At 44.4% G+C, this 26,161-nt stretch overlaps 1 protein-coding gene across 1 annotated transcript in view; it reads right to left on the bottom strand.

Annotated features, from left to right (window-relative positions):
- Window positions 1-304: 304 nt before the first annotated feature.
- Window positions 305-26,161, bottom strand: part of LOC119172273 (uncharacterized) — a 46,969-nt gene continuing 21,112 nt past the window's right edge. The window contains exons 5-13 of the mRNA XM_037423318.2: window positions 19,159-19,293; window positions 16,569-16,692; window positions 13,137-13,309; window positions 11,677-11,784; window positions 9,770-9,841; window positions 4,287-4,452; window positions 1,931-2,061; window positions 1,657-1,815; window positions 305-658 (exon numbers count right to left, since the gene is read on the bottom strand). Of these exons, the coding sequence (XP_037279215.2) occupies window positions 344-658; window positions 1,657-1,815; window positions 1,931-2,061; window positions 4,287-4,452; window positions 9,770-9,841; window positions 11,677-11,784; window positions 13,137-13,309; window positions 16,569-16,692; window positions 19,159-19,293 (1,383 nt within the window). The 3' untranslated portion in view covers window positions 305-343. The remainder of the gene's footprint in view (window positions 659-1,656; window positions 1,816-1,930; window positions 2,062-4,286; window positions 4,453-9,769; window positions 9,842-11,676; window positions 11,785-13,136; window positions 13,310-16,568; window positions 16,693-19,158; window positions 19,294-26,161) is intronic.

Genomic DNA, 26,161 nt, shown 5'->3' with positions numbered 1-26,161 from the left:
CGCGTTCATTGTTAAATGAGTTCCCACAGTAGTTCCAACATCCACCTGTGCAGATGTGAATTAAGAGTTATTTATTAAAGAATCAAACAGATTTCACTTGCTTGAGAAAGACGAACTTTTCAAACGTTGTATCTTCGTCGTATAATGACTCTCAAGACTTTAGCCATCAGTGCGGGAATCTAACAGAAAAGTTGCAATGTTTTCGTACTGTATCGCAATTGATCGGCCGGCTGGATAGGGAGTAAGGCTTGCCAAGTGAGAGTTTCGAGTGCGTGGAAACCACATGCGCAAAACAACTAAGCGATTGACACAGCACTTTCACTCTCTTTATTTTTTTCCATTTCTACCGTACAATCCGCTGTAGGCGCAGTGATATTGCACCAACAAGAGCGCCCATGATGAACAGTAGAACAGCTCCGCCTGCAAAACTCGCAATTTTCACAGTTTTCGCAAACGTATCGTTCTTCGGAAGGGCCGATTGAGAGCGTCGTTCATATCTGTAGAAAAGAGCAGGTGGCGCCCTTAGCACCGTCGTATTGTCGCCGAGCCAGCTGTATTCTTCAGGCTGGAAAGGGGAAGCGCTAGATGCCTTTCCCTCCGGAAATTCGTCTTCGGTGATCCGGAGCGTGTTTGGCACGGCTGTAAATTCGATCTCCTCCTGTAAGAAACGAATAGACTTTGGTTCGATTGTTACGACATCGTCAAGGTGACACGTAGCATAATGAAACTATAGTTATCCATCTGAAAGTACTATAGCCTTTCGGTGAGTCTTTAACGCTAAATGTTAGCGCTCAGCCACTGTGTTAGCTTGTCGACTGTGGTGCTGTACTGCTGAGTACGAGGGTGCACGCCTCAAGGTCGCGGAGGCAGCAGCTCTACTGGGACGAAGTGAAAAAGTGAAGAAATGAAGTTTAATTCAAGCAAAAACGCAGTACAATGAAACAATGCTCCCATCTCTATGAATTTAGGTGCACGGGAAAGAAGACGTGATGGTGAAATTTACACTGCAATATCCTGCTATAGCATGCCTAATTATCGTGCTGAACAATAATCTTGTCACGCAAAACCGCTGAAGTTACTTTAATGTTAGCTCTTTTGCGTCTTGTTCTCCCAGTGCGTCGGTGTGCTCTATAGTTGCACCGTGCTGCACTGAACCCCTTCGCGACCACATTAGTGAGTGTCAAATCAGCAAACATTTAGTTAATTTGACCAACCACGTACTCTTCCATTTCGACATACTTATCTCCCTAAACTCACCTCCGTCCCTAAGTAGCTTATTGAGTTATGACAGTCGGACCTGCTGCAAACAAACTGTACATTGACGTGTAACTTCAACTGTTTTCAATGTGGTATTATGTTCTTTGTTTTGTTGTTGCTTTCGTGTTTTTTCGCTGATTGTTCATTTTGGGCGCACCAAGCAATATTCATTTATTTCGCTGCAGAACGTATTGATATGCAGGAGGTAGAGGAAAGAAAGGCAGGAAGGTCAACCAGGCAATATGGAGTAGCCAAGTTAATATGGATCTCAACCTCGCCACAGCAAAACAGAACAGAACACGTCAGAACAAACGTGTGGCACTACAGTCATTGAACCGCATTTTCTGTGTGTTTTCATTTAATGGAAAAGATAGTGTGGCTTAATAATAGCATTCTCACCTTTTTTCCCGGCGCATTGACTTTAACATTCAGTGACCCTTCGTCCACAGCTTTTTGAAGTGATGCCTTCATTTTCTCAAGTGTCGGCTCATCTCTAACGGAAGGGAATCCATCAAGTAATGAAAACTGGATGTACATCTTTCTTTGTTCGTCGAATACCTATAAATGACGTCAGAAAATATACACTTCTACGTCAGAAAATATACACTTCTCTCCAGTTTTTCACGCATTTACAAGCCACACTTTTTGTGTTAGATTTAGACGTCATACTTACAGCGCGCAAGCGTCCGATTCGAAGTGTTCCGAGATTCGATTTCAAGCTGCGCACTATCTCCGATTTGCACATGGCCAGAAAAATTGGCTCGGCGGCGATGCTCACCACGTCTTCATGCTTGGCTTCCGGATCTGAAAATAAACCGTGTGAAATTTAAACAATATTTTACAGTGAGGCTGCTAAATAAAAATTCCAAGTTCTTGTTTGCGGATGCAGGAGAGTTGTGGGCTCTACAGTGAGCAACGAAACATGAATTGAAGTATTGAAAAGTAAATGTAACTATAAAATGTTGTACGTGTGCATACGTCATTCTAATAGGTCAACATGTCAGCGCGCGTATGGACCACGATGAGGTGTTATAGACCGGCTCGGTGGTCCATGCTCCTTTTTGGGCATCAGTTGCAATGCTGTTAAAGTTGGCGAGACTTCTTGCAAAAGATGCATTCGGATTAAAATAGAGTTCAATGCTTCGGGCCACACAAAATAGATTCTTTTTTCTTCATTTTAAGGGTGAATAATAAATGAAGTTGTTTTGTGTTCTACAGCTTGTGAACCCCGTTATGCGGCTTTTACCGTGTGACTCGATGACTTAGCGTGCTGTTGTTTTCCTTTTTTGTTTGATTTTCGTATTTTACGCATATGCTCGAGCGAGTTTTCGCAGTGACAAATACGGACCACGAAACAAACCTAGTCTTATATCTTGCCGGTGGAACTTCTTTTATGTCTTGCACAGCGTTGCACCTGATGTGTGAAACAGTGTGTAGAGTTTAAATAATCATGGTAGTCTAGATGATGATAAACTCAGCTGCTGACCCGCAGCTCGCGGGATCAAATCCCGGCCCTCAGCGGCTGCATTTTCGATGGAAGCGAAAATTCTTGAGGCTCGCGTGCTTAGATTTATGTGCGCGTTTCATAACCGCAGCTGGTCGAAATTTCCGTAGTCCTGAAGTACGGCGTCTCTCATAATTATATCGTGGTTTTGGGACGTTCACCCCTACAAGTGGTTGGGCTGCTGGACTATTGACCCGGAAGTTGCGCGTTCGAATCCCTTTCGGGGCGGCTGCATACCCAGCTATTCCGTGACTATTCCAAGTCATAACTACCTTCCTCAACGCAATGGGTTTCTTAATCTCCTGTTGTCTTCTCACGGAAAATTGCAGATAAAACCTGAAACCTGGCTAGCTGGAAACATTACCGATACAGAGTATATCACTGGTCTGCCGAAATACGCATTCATCGGAAATACTGCAGTATTTTAATAGGACATGCTATATACTTGTTGCCACGTATCATCAATTACCGTTCTCTCTTGCAACGATTGAGACAGACTTGATGGCCTCGCTTAGCTGCTGCCGCACTTCAGCACAGGCTGAAGTACGGCAGCAGTGCTCTTAGGCGCTTTCAAGAAGCCACCGTATAACATTGCTGATTTTTTACGTGAACTTGATTGCACCTTCAGTGAACTTATCTAAAAACAACTAAGCAAAGAGCCAGCTTTTTGTTGGCTAATTTCCCGGAAAAATATGCAGAAACAATATCGCTTCTATTACAGTATATTTCGCTGCTACAGATTTCGTTCGTGTACTCCTTAACTGCATTCTAAGTTATACTACATCCTGCGCGTGTTACAAATGACACATCTAATGTACTTAACCTTATACTAACTAGTGACCACTATAATGTACTATCGCAAAGCTTTTTGAAAGAGTTAAGAGATCATATGTACTCGCCACGTTGATCTTTCAGTTGATCGTAAGAGGAAAATCCAAGAAATCTCAATCCTTATATAACAGAGGAAAAAACGAAGTCTTTACTAAGGACTTAAGCAATTTCTTTCGAACCTTCCAGATATTATTTCCTATGCATTCTACTTAAAAGAAACGAGCAGTATTTAGGAATAAAATAACCAAACACTAAAGTATAAACTATGAATGACCATGCACACCAACATAATAAGCCGTTGTTTACCGAAGCCCAATAAGGTTCATTCCGAAGAATGATATCCACAAGCATGTTTCGTTTTAGGCCTGTATTGTTGGCAAATTCAAAATTTTTCATGAGACTACATTTACGTTTTCCATGTCTTCAGCAGTTCAAGAATCAAAATCGAAATATTGGCATCTTCGACAAGTTTTCTAAGCAGCGTCGAAAGCATTAAACCTAAGTGTATATAATGATTTTCTTGTTTATTGTCTGATGCTCCTTTTTAGAATCTCGCTCTATGTTCTGGATTTCTTCATTGTTCCATAGCTTCTCTTTGTTTTCCATGTTTTGAGAAGGAACTACCGTTTTGTCGTTGTTTGTTCCTGTTCTATGCGCATTCAATTGCAAAAGAAGGGCATGCGAGCTCACTTACACGCCAACTCGAACTGCATCGGATAAACATTGTCTCCCATGCAGTCAGTGACATCGAAAGCCTGCAGATCCGTGACCCACTTGTTGGCTCTGTCCACTCTGTAGAAGGAGAACGTCAGCTTCTCCCAATCGGTGCTTCCTTCGCTGCCCGCTGCGGTATCGTCAGTCTGAGGGCACAGCAACGAGAGAAAAAGTTTGTACTCTAGTGGTCAAATTCTAAACTTGATTTTCTTAAACTCCCTGAGCAATAACAAATTTTAACGTTGCGACTTAGAGCGCACAGAGAACACGCACACAAAGAGCTGCATGATCATGCAAACAACTAGCCAGCCAATTCAGTTTCTCGAGTAAGTATTGTCGAACAGTGGCATTCTCTTTTTTTTTTTCTCTCGTACTTGCCCGATGATGTGCAAGATCACGTCATAATTGGCCCATTCGCATGGTTCGCTCACTGAGTCCTAGCATTTCTATCCTTGCGTGCACAAACGAAAATTACCTAGCTTAAGCGAAGGCAGCTGGGTCAGTTGCACGTGTTTATAGCTATGTAACATCATACTGACCAACACAGACATGAACGAGCAGAAAGTATCCAACAACGTCGTTAGAAATACACTAAATGGCACTGCTGGTATACTTAAGAAATAATCGCCCCTGGCCTCGTACCCCGGTATCATAGCTAACGTAACCTATACTATAACCTAGCACACTATAACTTCAAACTTAGCACGTCCTAATCTCTAACCTAAGCTCTCAAATGAATTTCCTAACCTAACTTATACTAGCATATTGTCTTTCCTAGATCTGTGTCAAAATTATGACACCTTATACTGCGGCCGTTTCGCGGTGGTCTAGTTTCTGCAGGCAGTGGAGCAACGGTTTTCCACTGTTATCAATGCGATCGGCCGGCCGTGAACGGCGGGTGATTACAGTGGCATGATTACGAGTAGACAGAACCGCTGCAATGTGGCGGCCTTGACTGCGTTTTGCTTTCAGCGTATTTGTATTCGATGTCATTTCAGACACCCGGTTGTTTTTAACGTTTCATCGAAATCTGTGTTTGAAGTCTGATTGTGCGATGGTCAACATTAGACACATTAGGGAGATTTAGAATACCGTTTGCAAGCGCTGCGGGCGAAGCGGGCGCGATAAGAGGTTTAGAATAGCGTTTGCCCTGCCGCTAACCGCAACGCACGATCGCAGCGACACTGTAGCCTTGAAACCAGCGCTTGCGTGCTACATGCGGGCAACGCCTCCTAGATTTCCCGTACCTGCCTGATTATCGGTGGTCACTTGGATTATCAGCAGTCACACCCGAAAAAAACGTCTGGCGCACACACAAGTTACGATAGGTAGTGATAACTATGTGACACTCTCGCGAGATCTCAAATTATACAGCAGCCAGATTGCAAGATAGCACAGGACATAAAACCATGGATCTAACAATTCGATTTGACTTGATTCAGTACGGCATCATGTGGTAGCGGCCATTATTAGGGCCGCAACCACACGATTACATTAAGAAGCATTCGAAAACTGCTTCATTTCCCACATGATACGTGTAGCGGATCTAAACGCCCGGTATGGTCGATACGATAAACGAAAGGTGTTGTTCAGTGCTTCGCTTGCAGCATACGCAACGTCTCGTGCTGCGTACGTAGCATTGTTACGTACACCCAACTAAATGTGTATATTCTCTAAGAAGTTTCGTGAATCGTGTAGCAAGAAGGCGAAGCTCCGGCGTCTTCATCTGCGAAAAAAAGAAAAGAAAAAGAGAATCTGCCCCACAGAGGAAGACTCCCGTTTCCACACCGCCTGCAATGGTGAGATTATTTCTGCAGGTAAAATGCTTCTCCACTTTCAGCGCGTCATTGTCACCACTTTTCAACGTTTCCTTTCCGGAATGATGTATCAAACGTATTAAGCTACTGTTACTTACTTACTTTTCGCGAAGTGATACTTCGTTTGTGAAAGTATGCACATTTAATTCACGTAGAGTATGCTTGGCACGAAAAAAAATATTGTTTCTGATCGGAGCACAACATTGCCGCCCTCAATATTCTCTTCCTTGGACAATGTAATTAATTTTCTTTCCAAACGACCTCCACTGGCTTTACTGTGAACCCAACGCTTATGTATATTACCCCTTGAGGGGTCTTCAAGGAAATGAAGCGATGGGATGTGATGGGATGTGGAAACACTTTTTCGAAACTTTGTTGCAATGAAACCACATGAGTTTGGCGTCGCATGTTTTTGTACAACTCTTCTTCCCATTCAGCCTTAACTTTTTTAATAGCTTTAACTGTAGAACAAAAAAAACCTGCTGATATAGTTGTTTTCCATCTGCACGCAAGAAACCGTTTATTAAATTTAGAGATTGTGTGGGCTCAAGGCCAGTGGCCTACGGAAGACCTCAGATATATGGCACACATTCTCAGGATTAGGCACATTTGTACGTGGCACCATCTCACTGCGGTAGCAACGGTGTCCTGCCATGACTGAATAGCAAATGGGGAAAAAAAATCGTCCCTTTTGAAATAAGCTACTTATGAAAAATTACTTTGGTATCTGTACAGCAGAGACCTACTGGATCATTTTGGGGAAATTTCACTCTTGCACTACTAAGCTAGTGGCTCGATTCCCAAAACAACTGAACACCACCCATCGTAAATACACAAGGTCCCGTTGTAAAATATTAAAGAGCCAAGGAAACCACATGGTTTGTAGTGATAAACTGCCACTATAACCGAATGTTTAATGAAGTTCATGCTGCCCGGGAGTCGTTTTTGAGAACTACCTTTTTTCGTCAGATATGATTTTTGTTTCGCTTATTTGCTATTCAGTTACGACAGGCAGCCGCTGCCACCAACAAGAGATGGCGCTAGGTGTACACATCCCCAAATCCTGGTTACGGTCATGAACAAGAGAATGAGCTCTTTACTGCTTCACGATCCTGGCTGAGTTGATCGCTGTTCTGTCAGAAAACAGTGCCAACCGCGAGTGTGAGCGCTCCCCAGCCCACGTGTACTTGTCGCGTTCGCACATGCGAACCAGCGCCCCTCCCATGTTGGATTGCGGCGGCCTGAAATCACATCTACTGTTGCACGGGTGAATAGAACAAGGAGACTATTATCAGAAAACACGCGAAAAACTATAACTCTGAGTGATTCTGCAATATTACAAGTTTACTGAAGCTTGTTAGAAAGGTACTTCTACATGTCTTAGAGGAATCGCCTCAGTGGTAAGACTACAAGTGTTAGTTGCGCAAACTCTTTTTTGGAAACTGCACTGGTCGGCTTTATGACACAATGTACATCGGGCATTTGTTCACAAGACAGTAAAAGTGCTTCGTCAAGCTTCCTCCAAGGGACATGAGATTGTGTACGGTTGGCTGCCTCAACATTGTAGTACTGCTGGTAACGACCTCGCTGACGATACCACCTAGTTCACCTACGAGGGGACCGTGATACTTTCAGTATCCTGGCTGAGGACAGATGCTAAAAGGGGCCTTCATTTTTTTCCTTGCCGAAGCAATATCTTGGACATCGAGACGCAAATCGACTGTCTGTAACGCTCATCTAACCCTAACCTCGTTCAATCAAGGAAGCTGAAAACTCGATCGCAGCCCTCCCGCCTCCACACAATTTTACTGTGCCGCCTGAGGTCAGGAGTGGCTTTCACACAGGTGTATTCTTTTGGCGTATATGAATGACGGATTCTTCTGCATGTTACATTGTCAACAGACCAGTAGAGTATGTGCCGACGAAAATACGAACATTTTCCCGCGGTGGAGGTCCAGTGGCTAAGGTACTCGGCTGCGAGGAATAGAAAAATAGCCAGTTTGTCGATTATTAGCATGACCAAAAATTAAAATATGATGACTAGATGAAAACATGACATAATTATCGCTTAACGAATGAATCCTTTTTTTATTTCTTTTATTCTTCGCATGCGCAAAGCTGAGCGAGGTCCTGCGGTTTTCGTTTGACGCCCATTCTTTTCTGCACTCTTGTCCTGAAATGTTCGTATTTTCGTCGGCATGTACCAGATTCACAGACGAATCACAAGTACAGGTTTCTGGTTGAAGTACTTGTTGCTTGCTTACCATGAAAAAAAAAAACGCTTGCAGCTCGCGCTCGTGTTGCTTGCGAGAACTTGTGTGTCTCTCTAGCATTTTTGCCACCTTTCTTTCTTTCTTGTTCTCTTTTCTAGTTCTGTTTTTTTTTTATTTCAATGTCCTTGTATTTCTCGTCATTTATTTCATTCTACTTCTTGCTTGTTTCCTCTCTTTCAATTTTTACACATGTTTATTGCCTGCGTTACAACAAAGAACGGCAGCTGATGGCAACATACATAATCCCGGACCCTTAACGTGCCCCTAACGTACTATCATCGTCACGGCACTCGAACAAATGAAAGAAAAAAAAACTTTTCTTTGCCGCGAACGCGCGCTTGATATGCTACTGATGGCTATGCTACATACAGTTTCACTTGTGCTACGGCAAGCGACGACAACAGCATGTGATAACAGAGTACGACCACAATATAAGTAAAGAGAAAAATAGAGAGAAAGGAAGAAACAGAGAGAAAGATACAAAGATAAACAAAAAAGACAAAGAAATAGAGAGAAAGATGTCGAGAAACACATTCTATTCATGACAAAATAAATGAAAGAACAATTAGCAGTGGCTTAGCTTGGCTATGCCTGGACGCACCTATTACGTGCTTCGGACGGACAGATGGACACATGAACTTGCGAGCGGCTCACGCAAATCAATCACCAGCCCACTAGTAATATGTCACTCCAGGAGCTTCCAGGTCTTCTCGTGCGCGCCAGCTGTATGTCATGTGACGTCATCGCTCCTCGGTCATGCGCAGCCCCGGCTCTCGATAAGCCACGCGAACCTGCTTAACCTTGGCCAGTATAGCTTAGGCTACAAAGCCCAGAAGGAACAAGGACGGCCACAGAGCTGTGCTCCTCCTTCGCGCCTGGCACTCCTAGCGCGAAGCTGCTTTTCTGGTTTGACATCTCGCTAAACGCAAAGAAATTGTGAACGTTAAATCACGCCCTAAACTCAGTTTGAAACGTGTGCACTGTTGGTATTATTATATTTATGCGATGCCTCTGGTCGTGCATAGTACTCGACTAGTGCCAGTTCCCTGCCCGCAAGGAGTCTGGTCGCCTTTTCGAAAGGGAATGTACCACTGTGAAAAAATGTATAAAGGCTGAAAACGTGTGTCTGTTCCGTAACAGTGCTGAGCATGTTACCCTGTGGCATCTACTTTTAGGTGACGTTTGTGTGGCCGTAGGCCAGGCGTCTCTCACGTTGACGTCAGGCCGACAGGTTCACATCAGACGGGACAAACCAGACAAGCGCTAAGAAGCACAATATTCCTTTCCGCCTTCCGTCTCTGACAGCTCTAAACGCGTCTGCTCTTTTGAACGGCGTTTTCATCGCACGCCTTCTTTTAGAAGAAGTGGCTTACGTGCGCGTTGTAGATTTCCAAGCTGACCAAAGGGAGACTGGGGGAGTCCCACATGCCAAAAGTTTGCTTTTCCTGAAAAGAAAAGAAGAAAAAAGACAATGAAAATAATTTAACACCTGTAGGCATGCTTTATACGCAGAAACAGAGTAATTTTGAGGTGTTTGTTCCTTTTCTGAGCATATTAGTGATGAACGTAGATGAATAAAATTCCTTCAATTTCTCAGGGCTTTTTTTTTTTTTTTTACTGTCCGCAATCAACAAATCGCTGTCGCAGTTTCTAACAACACGAACACTTTCGACGCGTATAAGGCCCTAATCTCTTTCAGGCCCAGTGGTTCGAAGAGGAATAATAAATTTTGTATGTCAGTCAGCGTCCATCTGGTAAAGATAAAGCGCTGTTCTTCTCCAAGAGGCCGTGTTTAGCATCTGATGTGGTGCCAACATAGCACGCGCAGGTAACGGTGGTCACGTGTCAAGGAAGAAATTTCAGAAGCGGTAGGGCACATTGCGCATTCTAATGATGATGATGATAATGATGATGATTATGATCAATCTGCATGCCTCACACCCACTCTGTGGTTATTAATCAAACAGCAAATAATTGTTGAGGTGCATTTTTTTGCACTGTTGATAGATAGGACTTTTATTTCTGTTCTGCCCCAAAAGTCTGAATTCTGTCTTCCCATCTCAATATTCCGTATTAAATTGAGCATACTTTATAAAATATTCTGGATTAATATTTAAATTCCACTAATCGGCACTGTAACTATTCTTCGTTGAAGATTGTCAGCAAAGCCCCGCCGTGGTGGTCTGGTGGCTAAGTTACTCGGCTGCTGACTCGCGGGATCGAATACCGGATGTGGCGGCTGCATTCTATATGGAGGCGACAATGCTGTAGGACATTGTGCTCAGATTTCGGTGCACGTTAAAGAACCCCAGATGGTCGAAATTTTCGGAGCCCTCTGCTATGGCATCTCTCATAATCATATAGTGGTTTTCGAACGTTTTTTTATTTTTTTTTTATTTATGGTACCCTCAGGGCCCGAAGGCATTACAGAGGGGAGTGGCAATACAAAATAATACAGCAAACGGCAAAACGTAAAGGAAAAGAAGGGAAAATACAAAGCGATTGGCAAAAACACACAGTAACAAAGAATTAAATGTAGTAGCGGTAATACATTACAACGATTTTGAAAAAAAAAAAAGCACGACATATATAACACGAAGCAAAATCAAACATCGCAAAACATGTTTTGCAAAAAGGCCCTAAAACGTGATGTATCGGTAATAGCCGTAGCTGATTGTGGTAGTAGATTCCATTCGGATGTGGTTCTTGGAATGAAGGCATGCGAATAGGTTACGGTTCTGCAGCGGGGAACATGAACTTTTTGCAGATGGTCCAATCTGGGTGATATGAATGAGGGGGGTTTAATAAACTGTTCACGAAGATTTTTGCTATGATAAAGTTTATGAAGGAGACTGAGTCGGGCTATTTTACGCCGAATGGCGAGTTCAGGAAGGTTGAGCTGGGACTTCATTAAGGTAACACTGGCCGTGCGGTTATAATTGGCTAAAACGTTAAGCCCCACACCGTATCTATAAAAAAAGCGATAATTTTATTCATTTTTTATTTACTTCCCCATGCGCATCTCAAGATGTAAAAACCAGCTAGTTATATTGAAAATAATTTATTTGAGAGTAAAAAGGCATTGTCTTTTATTGTTCCCTTTCCCTCTTTGGTGGTTTCTTTCCTCTTCTAAGCTTCGAAATTGAACGTTTAAGGCGCCTATATACTTTGAGGAAAGGTACTTGCAATGCCCGTGGTCAACTTGCCTTATTTGTCTTTCTTTCTTGTGTCTCTCTCTACTTTGACCTAGTGCCATTTTTTTATTACTCTTGTCTCTCACCTTCTGCTCGCCTACACACCACTCCCATACGGTGGTGATATTCGCTCGTGATGGCCAGTCGGTCCGTTTGCCTTGCCACACGTTGCAGGGAATTCCTCGCTTCCGCGTCTGAAACGAGAGATATCTACTACGACCTCTCTGGCAATCTTTTTGCACTAAGGTTTAATATTATAGAACTTCTATTTAACGAAGCAGCTTGTGCAACCCCATGTTTCTCGTAGGAAAGACTGGTTGCATGCATCCACAAAAATGTCTTTTCTGCAGAAGCAAGAAAATCAAGTGAAGTGTCATGAAGGTCTGCTGTTGTAGTCAATAGTCATTTTTCATGTCTTTTTCTATGAATCTGCAGCGTCCAAAATAAATATTTTGCCGCCATACTTCCACGAACTTTGTCTCAGGCTGTACAACTATCGTGCAACAGCAAAAAATAATTGTTTTGTTGTCCTCTTGTGGAATATTACTGACCAGATATGAACCCGAGGACGAGTTCTCTTACACTAATTTCAACGCTGTTTAGTACATACTAAATACCAAGACAGTTCACTTTTTCTATCCCTCTCAGTTTTTAGTAAATAACAATAATAACAAGGCAGACTTTTTCGTATTCATAAACGTACTGATACAGTAAGGATCAGATTACCAACCATGATTTTCCATTATAAAGGCATGTAATTTGGGTATTTTGTTTTTGAGCAGAAAGCTTGACATTGTATTTGTGTGTACGCAGCCAGTAATATTCGGCATTTTTCAGTACATCGTATTTTTCAAGACTCTTTCTTTTATTCAGATTAGAAGATTTTCATTTCTTGGGCTCTCTTCTGTTTTGTAGCACAAGATCTGCTTCATGCTTTGTTCGGCAATGAATGAGCGCAGTCTTGGAAGTTTCATCACTTCATTCACATCACAAATGGAGTTTCTCAATAATGGTCTTGTGTGCTGTTTGCGCACGGGACTATATGGCTGTTGTGCGCTCCAGTGTCCTTTCAATATCAGTGCTGCATCGTGCGTAGTTTGAGCCTGCACTGCAATGGTGGTCATCAGGCTTTGGCGTTTAGAAATTATAGACCAGGTGTCTACTCAAACCAGTCTTTTTTTACCTCGAAGCTAAATTAAAGTAAATGACACATGGAAGTATAAAAATCACATCGAATGCTACGTTGGAGGCAAACTCCTATTTATATTCCTTCTCTAACTCTATATCCGAGAAGTTTATTATGGCGAGCTTCATACAAACTATGCTCAGTCGGCCCTTTCAACAATGTCAACATGCTTTCATTACGTTTAGGCCCAACAAAACCAAACTTGACCGTTTCTATTTACGTTTTTATCAACCACTACAAGTGGCGAATCGTTTGACCTTCTATTGTCTATGCTAAAGCGTTTTACCCTGTTTTCTCACTAGCATTTCAGTCTTTCTTCTTTTTTTTATTTTTCACCATCCGTAACCTTTTTTTACGTACCTGTTTCTTCAGAAAATATTTAGTCCTGTCTGTGCCGAAGAAAAGCGTGGGCGAAAGATTCGGTACATCCTGGAATTCTATAATGGACTCCATCATGAAGGGCAGTCTTCTCAATGTTCTGTTTTGGCATCGCGTCACTCCCCTCTTCAAGTGTTGTATGTCGAACACAAGCTCTGTGTTGGAAAAGAAACAAACAAGCGTTTTCGGTTGTTTTTTTTTACCTGAGGGATTGAATACATATGTTTGCCCTTGGACATGCTAGAAGGCAGGTTGCGATTACTCTTGTTTCAGGCATAACGTTCTCAGTGGCTTAGCGAGGGGGCACACTAGGCCCGTTCCCCCCCCCCCCTCCTAAATTTTCGCACCATGGCCTAGAAAGCAAAAAGTCACAGCATATCCACGGGGTGAATGATGGAGAATGGGGCGAAGCTGGGTCCACACGCCGCTGCCGCACCGCTTCGGCCTCCCGTTCTCGTACACCGGGATCTTGTCGGATGCCGCCGTGCAGCTTCACGGCACGCTTCTGCCCTCAAGCACTCGCACATCGGGGTTCTGTCTTCGAGCGCGAGCCGCTGCCACCGCCTTGTGGGCACGCCGCTCTGCAGCCTTGTGCATCCACCGACCTTTTAAAGGCGGGCGCCCGCCAAAACGGCTTTTATTTTACTACACCGCACCCCCTAGTGTACGGTGCCGCCGACGAACATACGATTGCCAACCTCTTCATGTGACGCCATTTCTATTTCCTCGCGCGCTCGCACATCGAAGTTCCGTCTTCGAATGCGAGCTGCCACCGCCTCGTGAGTATCATACATTTAAAGACGATAGTCTTTCTTGGGGACCTTCGACGCAAAAATTTTGGTCTGTCTTTCTGTCTGTCTGTATGTATGTTCCCTCTTAACGGCATCGGGTACTTGAAACGGCCGACCCCATCCGCAGCGCCCACCAATGTCGCTCAAGGTTGAGCGTTCATGCACGTGCAATTGTTAATTAAAAAGCAACTACTGCGCATGTCTGGGGTACCATAACATGACGTATATATTCTGCATGTGCGTCTTTTACTAGAAAAGACATACATAAGTAATTTTAAGGACCGTAGTGCTTATCATGCTGCGCTGACCATGCAACGCTTGCATGGAACGGGGAGTGTTTCCAACGCTTTGCTAAGACGAGACAGTGGTGGCACCTATTCGTCGCCTTGCCTTTTACACTTTATCACCTCTGACATGGGCGTGCACAGCCGCCTCAGAGCCACGTGCTTTGTTTTCTAATAAAACTGCCAGATGGCGCTATGTCTCACGTGTGACGTAACTTTATGTGCTCGTTCGCCTCCGCTGCACGCTCGAGGCACTCTAACGCAGCGCCTCCAGAATAACATTAACCGATTTTCTTGCGCAGAGCGTCAAAATAGTGTCTTGTTCACTCTCTCCACACGCAAGACTATCTTCTTTCGACGACATTTGCAGAAACATGCAGATATGGGGACAATTTTTTTATCGGAACCGTGAATTATCCGCTGGCCGCATCCCTCAGTCATGTGTCTGTCTGTCTGACACACAAATGGACGGACGGGTAGATGCACGGCTGGACGCATGGAGAGACGCATGGACGGACGGATGGACGCATGGACGAACGCAGGGACGGATGCACGGATGGACGCACTAGAGGACGAGCGGACGCATGGATGGATGGATGGATGGATGGATGGATGGATGGATGGATGGATGGATGGATGGATGGATGGATGGATGGATGGATGGATGGATGGATGGATGGATGGATGGATGGATGGATGGATGAACTGATGGACGCATAGACGGACGCACGGATGAACAAATGGACACACGGACGGACGGAATCACGCATAGACGAACGCAGGTATGGATGCACGGGTGGATGGACAGGCGCACAGATAGACACACGGTTGGACGCACAAATGAACAGACACATGGATGGACGGACTCATGGACGGATGGACTGGTGGACGCACGGATGGACGGAAGCAAGAACGAACGAACGAACAGAAGTGTGCACGGACTGGCGGTCGCTTTGCCCCACTCAGCATCATTCCCTCCATGGATATGCTGTGATTTTTATTATTTATGGTACAAGTAACGTCCTCTAGTATCGTACCATTTGCATTTTTCCCCGCATATAACTTTCATTATATGTAAAAAGTACCGCCCTCAACGACTGGTGCAAGAACTAACAAGAGGTAGGTGGCTTGATACGATTACTACGGGACGCTCAGCCCACGCCTTAAGGAGCTTTGCTCCTAAAGGATCATATAAAGTGGTACACCCCTCCCAAAATCGGGGAGGCACCTCCACCCACGAATAAAGCTTCTGCCTATACGTACCTAATGCTTGTCATAGGCGCACTGGGTGATTTATCGCACCATTGATGGCATAGATACGTTTCAACGTGCAACAGTCTTCATGTGCAAATTTGGATGCGAGTTTGTTTTGGATGTGTGTGGTAGTTTTCTGGGACGGGGGGGGGGGTATTTATGGGCAAACGAGTATGGCTATAGATGGTTTCACACCTGACTCCATCGAACCATAGACTGACTGTGGTTGCCCATATGATTCTATCGAACCAAAGACTATCTATGGTTTCACATCTGACACTATCGAACCATAGACAATCCATGGTTTCACATCAGATTACATCGAACCTTAGACTATCTATGGATTCACATCTGACTCCATCGAATCATAGACTGCCTGTGGTTTCACATCTTACTCCACCTAACCAGAGACTGTCTATAGTTTCATATGTGACTCCATCGAATCGTAGACTACCTATGGTTTCACATCTGACTCCATCGAACTACAGATTGTCTGGGATTGCCTATCTGATTTCATCGAACCAGAGACTGTCTATGGTCTGCCATCTGACTCCATCGAATCATAGACTGTCTATGGTTTCCCATCTGACTCCATCGAATCATAGACTGTCTATTGTTTTCCATCTGACTCCATATAATCATAGACTGTCTATGGTTTCACATCTCACTCCATCGAACCATGGACTGTCTGTGGTTGCCCATCTGATTCTATCGAACCAGAGACTGTCTATGGTTTCACATCTGACTCCATCAAATTATAGACTATCTATGGTTTCACATTTGACTCCATCGAACCATAGACTACCTGTGGTTTCACATCTGACTCCATCGAACAATAGACTGTCTGTCGTTGCCCATCTGATTCCAACGAATCATATACTGTCTATGGTTTCCCATCTGACTCCATTGAATCATAGACTGTCTATGGTTTCACGTCTGACTCCAGCGAATTATAGACTATCAATGGTTTCACATGACTCCATCGAATCATAGACTATTTATGGTTTCACATCCGACTCCATCGAACCATAGACTATATATGATTTCACATCTGACCACATCGAACTATAAACGCAACGGCTCACCGTGAGTTCCTGATATTATGCGGTTCACAGATTTCACGCCTTGTGGCAGAGCGAATTCGTTGATGCTTGACGTCTCCGAGCTGAAATCAATCCGGTAAAGCCTTTCTGTGGTGTCCATGCGAACCTACAGGAAAGAAATGAACCTGAATTTACATAGGTGGTATCCTTGTGAAAGAAAATAACCGACCATAGCGAGCCCATCTCTGCTCAACAACGTAGTTCCCACTTGTTTCTAAACCTCAAGACGCATTTTATTGAAGCATGGTATCTTGAAAGTTTGACAGAGCTAATAAAACGCACCAACAAGTCTAGTGTAACGCGGAAGTAGGGCTCAGCCCGAGTCTGAGTTCTCATTTCCTTCGTTTTGTTTCTGTCTATGTTCCTTGCATCTCTTATTTACACCTGTTTTCTTCCTACGCCTTTATTTCGACTTTCTTTCTCCAGTTATTTGTTTCTCTTTCTGTCTTTCTTTCTTTTTCTTTCTGTCTTGCTCTCTATTTTGGTATGTGTTTTTCATGTCTGTTCCTTTTAATATCTGTCTCCTTCTTTATGTGCCTTTCTCTGTGTTTCGTTTTTTCTATCTCCTTGTCTCTGTGTCACATTGTTTTCTTCATTTTCTACTCCTTTTTCGTCTTTGTTTCTCTTTCTATCTCTCTTTGTTCCTTCGTTTCTTTGTCTTTTTCTAAGCTTGTCTGCCTTTTAATCATTTTGGTTTCTTTCTTTCTTAATATATATATATATATATATATATATATATATATATATATATATATTCCTTTCTTTTTTCTTGTCTTTTTCGGTCCTCATTTTCTTCTTTTTTCATTTCTGCCTTGTTATTTATATCTTGTTCTTCCTGTCTTTCTTTTTTGGGTGTTCGTTTTGATTTGACACTCACCCCTCCTGCACGGTAGTGGCGCTTGCCCCATTCTTGATTGATATGTGGGGTTTAACGTCCCAAAACCACTATATGATTATGAGAGACGCCGTAGTGGAGGGCTCCGGAAATTTAGACCACCTGGGGTTCTTTAACGTGCACCCAAATCTGAGCACACGGGCCTACAACATTTCCGCCTCCATCGGAAATGCAGCCGCCGCAGCCGGGATTCGAACCCGCGCCCTGCGGGTCAGCAGCCGAGTACCTTAGCCACTAGACCACTGCGGCGGGGCGCTTGCCCCATTCTTGTAGCGGAAGCCCAGGTTAGGAGTTTCGGACGAAAGAGCACAAGTTACCTATAGCTTGTACTGTTTCACCATTAAAAGACTGAAAAGAGCATGATCCCGTTCCTGATGAACGTTTTTTTCAGGACTGGGCTCAAGTTACCGACAGCTTATGCAGCTTCGCTGCTGAAATATCGTTGGTCCCACCATCATAGCAGTCGGTATGAAGAAAAAAAAAGTGAACCGTGTTCTTTCAGAAGTACTCGAGTGTTTAGTTTAGGCCTAGGTTTTTATACGAGAGCTTGCCGAATGCATCCTGGTGTTTGACAGCTGTAGAACATTATTTGGAAGCGATGCACCCCCGCTGACGCCTAGTGATGTTTCTCAAGACCAACGACTAAACTCCATAATCATGAGTGAATCTTTGTGGTAGAAGCAGCAGTCAACATGCACTTCGGCACAGCATATGCTGAATATAGCGCATATGCTGCATATGCTGAATCATAGCATATGCTGAATAGCATATGCTATGATTCATAAGCATCCATAGCACTCATATGATTCATAGCATTCATATGATTCAATCATAGCATATGCATTCAGCATATGCTGAATCTAGCATATCGATGTTGCACATCGATATGCACTTATTTGAAGCATCGTAATTTCACCATAGAAATGTCAAGATGCAAGAAAAGGAGAAAAGAGGTGCACCACCACTTTTACTGTATCTTGTCTTGTCTTGTCGCCTACTGTATCTATCGTGAAGCACTGCACGTGCATGGGGTGGTTGAATGAAATAAAAGTGGGTGTGCAAAGCGGAGCAGCTTACACGTTCAAGATGACCGGCGCCCAGCCAAATTCTCACGCAGTTGCTTCCCACATGTTGGAATATAATTACGAGTGTTTCCGATTCACTGACTTTAAAGATGTTTTCACATTCAGGTGACTGCATTGATTAGTGAGCCCAGTTTCCGTGCTAGTACTCTCATTAGAGTGGTCAGTATATGCAATAACGTCCATTATGGAGACAAGGCATCCATTTTCACTTATTCCTCTCGCAGGTAGACTTTTTTTTTTTGACGAGGTGCTTTTAGCTATAAGGCAAAATGATTGAGACAAAAGGTTAAGAACACAAACCACACTCATTCACGGACTAACAACTGACTTTATTTTGCACCAATACAGCCCTCTAAATATGCGCGCAAACACTTGCCGAGTGACAAACGAGTAAGCAAACAAATGGTCATACGCAACCCATTAAGCAAAATATATCTAGTATAGAAAAGCGTGGTTCCCTTCTTTTCAAGAGCCGTAGAAACAATATAACAGAACTCAGTATACACACTCATTAATTGCTCATTTTCCAACACTTTCGTCTCACGGCTAAATGCATTGTTACAACTCACGGTCCATCGTTGGAGGCACTCACACGTGAGTCAGCAACAGCCCGGTCATTCTTCGCGTCAACAGTGACTTCTGCTAAGTAGCTGAGGTAGTTGAGAGGAGACGCGTCCGGTTTCCACTCTTCAGCGGCAAAGCCTTCGCAGTACACTCCGTCCGGGTACTACAAATGAATGTCAAACATAAACACACTTTACGTATTTCACTAAAATACTCCTGTATTTTTTAATGAGATAAAATTAAACAACGCAATATTTATCGCCTTTTCTGGTGATGGCTACCCCTCTCCGCGCGTTATTTAAAGAAAAGATGATGATTGATATGTGGGGTTTAACGTCCCAAAACTACCATATGATTACGAGAGACGCTGTAGTGGAGGGCTCCGGAAATTTCAACCACCTGGGGTTCTTTAACGTGCACCCAAATCTGAGCACACGGGCCCACAACATTTCCGCCTCCATCGGAAATGCAGCCGCCGCAGCCGGGATTCGAACCCGCGACCTGCGGGTCAGCAGCCGAGTACCTTAGCCACTAGACCACCACGGACGGGTGTTTTCAGGGAAAAGTAATAATGAAAACAAAATATATATATACCTATATGCGAATGCACATTTGAAAAAGTTTAAATGTTCTCCCTCTTAACACAGCACACATACAAGCACGCAGTGCACAATTTCAGTGTAGTTCATCCAATACTCGTCCCTAATAGTAGCGCTCTAAAGAATATTCAAGCACTTTGACTGCTGTGGTCATTTCTGACGGGCATAGACTCAGTATTTTCGCTAATGAGAACATTCACTCACAGTTCAAGAATTGGATTTCTTGGTTCTAGTGGCTATCTAAGCATCATGTGCTTTGGACAGGCCAGCACTATTTATGACTAATAGGTTACAAATGGTCTGTGTTCCTTGCAAAAAATAAGCTTATTGTATTCTGTACAATGGTCACGGCATAATAGCTGCGGAAAATCGACATAAAAGAGGCATGGTAGATGTCGTGGAGGTTTGATAAAGAATCGCCCAGACCTGCGAGGAATGTGCGGGACAGTCACAGAGAGAGCTTGAAAAGTGGACTTTCTGGAGCCTGTGAGGACTGTGTAGACTCTCAAGAGGCAAATAATACAAGTACACATACAAGGAATTTTTGCCATTTTATTTGCATACACAGATACCCAAGGCGTACACAGATACCCAAAGGCACGCCCTTAGACGCCATACGTCCGAAGAACTAGCAGACACTGCCACAAAGCTGCGTATTTCTTTTCGGGTTGATCGGCTAGCTCCCTTGATGCGTGCATGGCAGCGAGAGTTACGGGGTTGTTTTCAACGCCTTATTGCAGCGTGGTCATTGACAGCGGCTGCTTGGCGTTGCAGGCGTAATCCATGTGCTCACCCTGAGCTTCTGCGCTTTGCGAAAAGCTCGCTTCTCAACCCGTCGAGTCCACTAGGAAATCAGGCTGCCAAATCTTTACCAACTGTGTTGCCGCTGGCACGTTATCAATCAGTTTTCCTAGATCACTTTGCCAACATGGCTCGTACGACAACGTAATCACATCGCGGTAGCACCGAGACAGCCACAATGCTAAGTAGGCTCCCTCAAATTTCATCAGAAGTAGCTGAACAACCTTGCACAAGTCCGTCAGCTGACAAAGCACTGTCCTCCATGAAGCGTGACTCGGCCCCCGAGCCGCATGAGTTGCCTGTTGAGTTTTATTTACCGTTTGGGGACGTCATTTCGGCTCTTTTCACCTTTGTTATTTGCCACTGTTTTGAGAACTTTGATTTATCTGATAGCTTTCGCGATGGTCGAATTGTTCTAATACCTAAACACGACCCATCTTTTCTTCGCCCAGAGGAGTGGAGACCAATAACGCTCCACAACGTTGATTATAAAACTTTCGCAGCAGTTATCACTCGGCGTTTGAGAAGCCCGATAGGCGTGCTCTATTCCTGGAAAAGAAATCCACAGTCTCTCTTTTGTTACGCGTGATATGATTGCGTACACGTCAGCAAGATCAGCTCGGGGACTCTAGGTTTCACTTGACCAAGAAAAGACATTCGATCGCCTCGAACACAGCTTTATATTTAGCGTATTGGCAGCATTTGGCTTCTCCCAAAGCTTCATTGAGCTTCTCAGAAACGCACACCGAAATATACGCAGCACGTTGTTTCTTGATGGTTTAGAGAGTGTGTCATTTCCTGTTACCCGTGGTATCGCCAAGGGTGCCCTCTATTCGCTGCATCTTTTGTACTCAGCCTCGAACCATTCCTTGGCTTGATAATTGCTGATTCATACGTTCGAGGCCTTCCTTTTCCAGGTAGTGGTACCATGACGATGACAGCATTTGCTGATGACATCACGTTGTATTTAAAGAACGAGGACAGTTTGTCCCTATAGCCTACGACTTTTTGCTGCGTATGGCACGATTTCAGGTGCTGCGTTAAATTTTTCAAAATGTCGATATTTATTCATTGGTTCCCCAGACGTCTGCCTAAGTCCCTTTTCTGGTCTTCAAAAAAGTGACTCCATTCGCATTCTGGGGCTTGATTATACTTGCTACCACATATTAGCCTCCTTGTGGGTGCCAGTAGTCGAAGATGTAAAACGACACATCCGGGAAGCACGAAAGTATCATTTACCTATGCTCGAAAGAAGGTATTTAGCACAGACTGTGTTTTTGCGGCCGTTCATGGTACATATCTCATGTCGTACAGCCCCCATTACGAATCACTAGGCCATTGTAGTGCCTCATTAGCTCATTTTTCTGGTCAGGTGGAAGAGAGCTGGTTTGCCGAGCAGCACTTGGGCAACCGATAAACTGTGTTGAATTCGCATAGGCATCCGTATCTGTTCGCTGCCGGCTCGATTGCCTGACGACTCTTACTTCGGTTGTTGCATGGTGATCAGTGTGCCGCACGCTATCTTGCCTGCTATTTTTCAGGCACCAAGATACACTATTTACTACCACATGCACGGCTTAATTCTGCATCGCAAACGCTTAACGCACCTGCATTTCACTCAACGGCAGTAGCATTTTATCGACACGCGCAGCATGTTTGTCCAGATGTGGACATTATTTAAAGTCGCATTGTAGATACAACGGCGGCTCTTATTCTTCCTCTGGTTCCTCCATCCCGTCTAGCACGATCGAGACATGTCTCGTGGAGCACGACAACGGCATCGTTTTTGCCCGGTCACCTCCGCGACTTCATGTGGTGTCTTGGATGGAGAGTACTCCTAACACGGGACAGACTGGAGAAGTGGGGCATGGTCCCATCTTTCACTTGTCCTAACTGCCCGTTACAGGAGTCTAATCAGCATGTGATGCAGCAATGTGTGATTGCAAAGGTGTTTTCGAAGTCCGTTAACACTGGTTTCCGTCGCCTATGTGTTAATTGCTTTGTCACATCTAGTTGCTGCTCGCGTAGTCGCTTTGCACGCCTTCTAATAGCTGCGGGAGCTTTTCGTTTGTGGCATAATAGATGCAAGGTTATTGCGGCAGGTCATAGTCATCGTGCTCTTTTTCCGATTCTGGAACGCTTATACTCTGAACTACTATCGTTTCCGTCGGATGAATTGTTCTTCCTTGGGGAGAAAGAATTTCTACGACAATGGTGGTGCCACTTTCTGTCCGTAGTTGACAGACGTGTTCGATTAGTTTTCCACCTGGCCTGGTTCCTATAACCAGGTCACCTCTCAGTGTCACATTAGTGCATGTAATCTGTATATGTTTACTATTTCTATGTATTTGTGTGTGCCCCGTATGGCTGTGAGTTCTTGTACATGTGCACTTCATTCTAACGGTGTAAATGATGTAAATTTCACGAATCTCTATGCCTGTTGTATAGCCTTGCTAACATCTTCACCAAGTCTTGTCAATTCTGTACATATATCATCATTTACATTGTCCATATTGTGATTAATGCGTATATGTAGTGTATGTAGTCATTAGTAACATGTGTCAGGGATACCCTACGGGCTTGGACACTTTTGTTTAAATGTGTCATGTATGTTGTACTTTGTCTTTTGTTTGTTATTGTGCTTGTTGTATAGACGCTCGTTCTGTATACGTTATGTTCAAATAAACTTTTTTTAAACCCCGAAGGACATCGAGAGAAAAAAAGAGAACAAGCTGGCAACTGCCACCTGGAGGAAGGAAAAGAGTGAAGTAAAAAAAAAGATGACAATGACTTAGACAAGTAAGATCCCACGTGGAATCGATGATATGCGAAGCACGAATAAGGAAGGTTGATATTTCACTTTAAAATCAGCGCTACCTTACGAGACGGACGGACGTAGTACGCAATAAACACGAGGAGCAATATGCGCACTCATGTATTTAGGTAAGAGTCAGGTATGTTGCTTATAGTTGCGTAACGACGGCATCACTAACGTTTTCAATGCCAGCACCAGTAGTGGCAGGCATGTAAACTATGCCGTTCAGGACTCCCATGTCATGACCAATATATTTGCGCCTGGCAGTTGTGTTAGCCGTCTATTTACGTCCCGTAATACCAAATCTTGTATATGCGAAGCTAGCGAAACGGCCGCGAGCGCATCATGAGCGTGACACGTAGTCATGTTCTTACATGACACGTATATCATGATTATCATGTTTTAACGAGTAATTTACTTTCGCCGTCCAGTCACTTCATGTAATACCGAACTTGGTATGTATGAATCTAGTTAAACGACTGCGAGCGCAGCATGAGCGTATGTAGTCATGACTTACATGACATGCATGGCGTAATTTCAACGTTAGGACCTGTATGAATCTAGTTAAACGACTGCGAGCGCACCATGAGCGTATGTAGTCATGACTTATATGACATGCATGGCGTGATTTCAACGTTAGGATCTGTATGAATCTAGTTAAACGACTGCGAGCGCACCATGAGCGTATGTAGTCATGACTTACACGACATGCATGCCGTGATTTCAACGTTAGGACCTGTCACTTGTGTTCGCCATGCAGTCATGTCAACACATACCAGTTTTAAATGTCATGTGAACGAAACCACCACGAGAGCAGCAAGACCATGTAAATTAGGACATTCGTGACACACATGTCACTATTTTCATGTTATCACTAGTCATTCATGCTCGCAATACAGTCGTGTTATGCCATACCAATATTGGTATCGATCCCATTATCTAAATGGCCAAGAGAGCTAAAAGTCGTTGGCAGCTAAATGGAGAGATAGATACAGTAATGTCGCCGAAGTTGGCTAAGAACTGCATCGCATTTAAAAAAAAGCATCTATTACCGAATGACCAGGTCCTATTGGTACATTAAAGTGGGTAGAGCTCAATGGGCCTAGTCGCGTTGATAAACACAGCCTCCCGGAAAGAGGTGATTGTGTATCGTCATCCACTCATTCCAGTAATTTATTTAACAAAGTCCTCAGCGTAGCAAATGCAGGACATTGTAGCGAATGCCGGACAGTGCTCAGGTGTTTCATAGGAGCTACAACTACGCACAACGGACTGCCAATACGCCCTTGATTGTATAATCGTTCGCGCACCAACACAGGGGCGACTTTTAAAGACGATAGTCTTCCTTGGGGACATTCGACGCAAAAATTCTCGACTGCCTGCTGCTAGCCTGCATGTCTGTCTGTCTGTCCCTCTGTCTGTCCCTCTGTCTGTTTTTCCACCCTTAACAGTACCTTAAACGGCACCAATGTGACCAAACCATACTCCAAACAGTCGACCCCATCCGCAGCGCCCACCAATATTGCTCAAGGAGGGACGACGACGAAGTGTCTCTTCATAGAACGCTTCTGCTTTCGGCTCCGAGCATTGTTATCAAGTTTTTCGCTTTCTACGGGAGACGCTGCTCCCTGCCCCAAGGCGACGGACGCGGAGTCATCCACTGGTCCGCCCAGCCAGAGGTCTGCTATGGCGAGCTCCTCGGTAAATCAGCGCGCCTGGCCCAGAACCAGTAAGGCCAACGGTGATAGTCACTGCATCATGGCTGTGGACGTGGAGCCTTCTGCGGCTATGTCCGACCATAGACCACCTTTGGCAAGCTCGTCGCGGAAACGAAGCACCTGTTCGAGCACCAGCGAGGACACGGAACTGTACTCGGCCACTGGCGACGACTCGTCGGATGACGACTTCGAGACCGTGAGAAGCAGGAAGGCCAAAAGAAGAAGTATCAAGTCGTCTTCACCAGCAGGGACATTAACGTCTCAGTCAAAAGGAGAATGCTGGCCGCACACCATCCTCTTCATGCCCGAGGACTCCACCATCAGCCTTCGAGCAGTAAACAGGCAAGCTCTCTCTATGTACTTTGAGGGGGTAGCACCAAACGACATTAAGGATATCCGGGTGAACACGCGGAAGAATATTCTAGCTGTGGACACAATGACTGCCAGCGCTATAGACAAGCTTCGCAGAGTATCAGATTTGGGAGGCATCAAAGTACGACCGGTTATTCCAATGGACGGTGCCTGCACGGCGGGAGTAATCTACGACATTGATTTGGCCATAGCAAACTCGGACCTCCCAACTCTCATAAAACCAGCGAACGAAGGAGTTCTCATCGCGAATGTACTTCGCCTCGGAAACACCCGATGTGTAAAGATAATGTTCAAAGGAGATTCCATTCCGTCGCATGTCAAAGTGGGACACTTCCGACATCCTGTTCGACCATTTGTCCCTAAACCACTCCAGTGCCATAACTGCATGAAAATTGGTCACATCAAGAGTGTATGTACAAACACCACAGTATGCCCCCGATGCGCTGAGCCGCACACTGCAGACGCATGTCGGGCAACAAGTCTGAAGTGCAGAAACTGTGATGGTCCGCATGATGCTGCATCCAAGGAATGCCCTCGGATTAAGAAGGAAATCGCCATTATCAAACAAATGGTTAGGGACCATTCAACCCACAGAGAGGCTGCTGAAAGGGTACGGCGGCGACGTAGTCGCCGACGGAGGCGTGGAGGACAGAGTGTTGCGCATAACCCATTTCCTCCGAGCACGAGTGAAGTAGTAAGCACGAAGCGAAAAGAAGTGGAGAAACT

The sequence above is a fragment of the Rhipicephalus microplus genome, unplaced genomic scaffold (assembly GCF_043290135.1).
Source record: "Rhipicephalus microplus isolate Deutch F79 unplaced genomic scaffold, USDA_Rmic scaffold_32, whole genome shotgun sequence".
NCBI lineage: Eukaryota > Metazoa > Arthropoda > Arachnida > Ixodida > Ixodidae > Rhipicephalus > Rhipicephalus microplus.
Note: the sequence above shows the minus strand (reverse complement) of the source record. Positions and strands in the feature narration are given on the sequence as shown.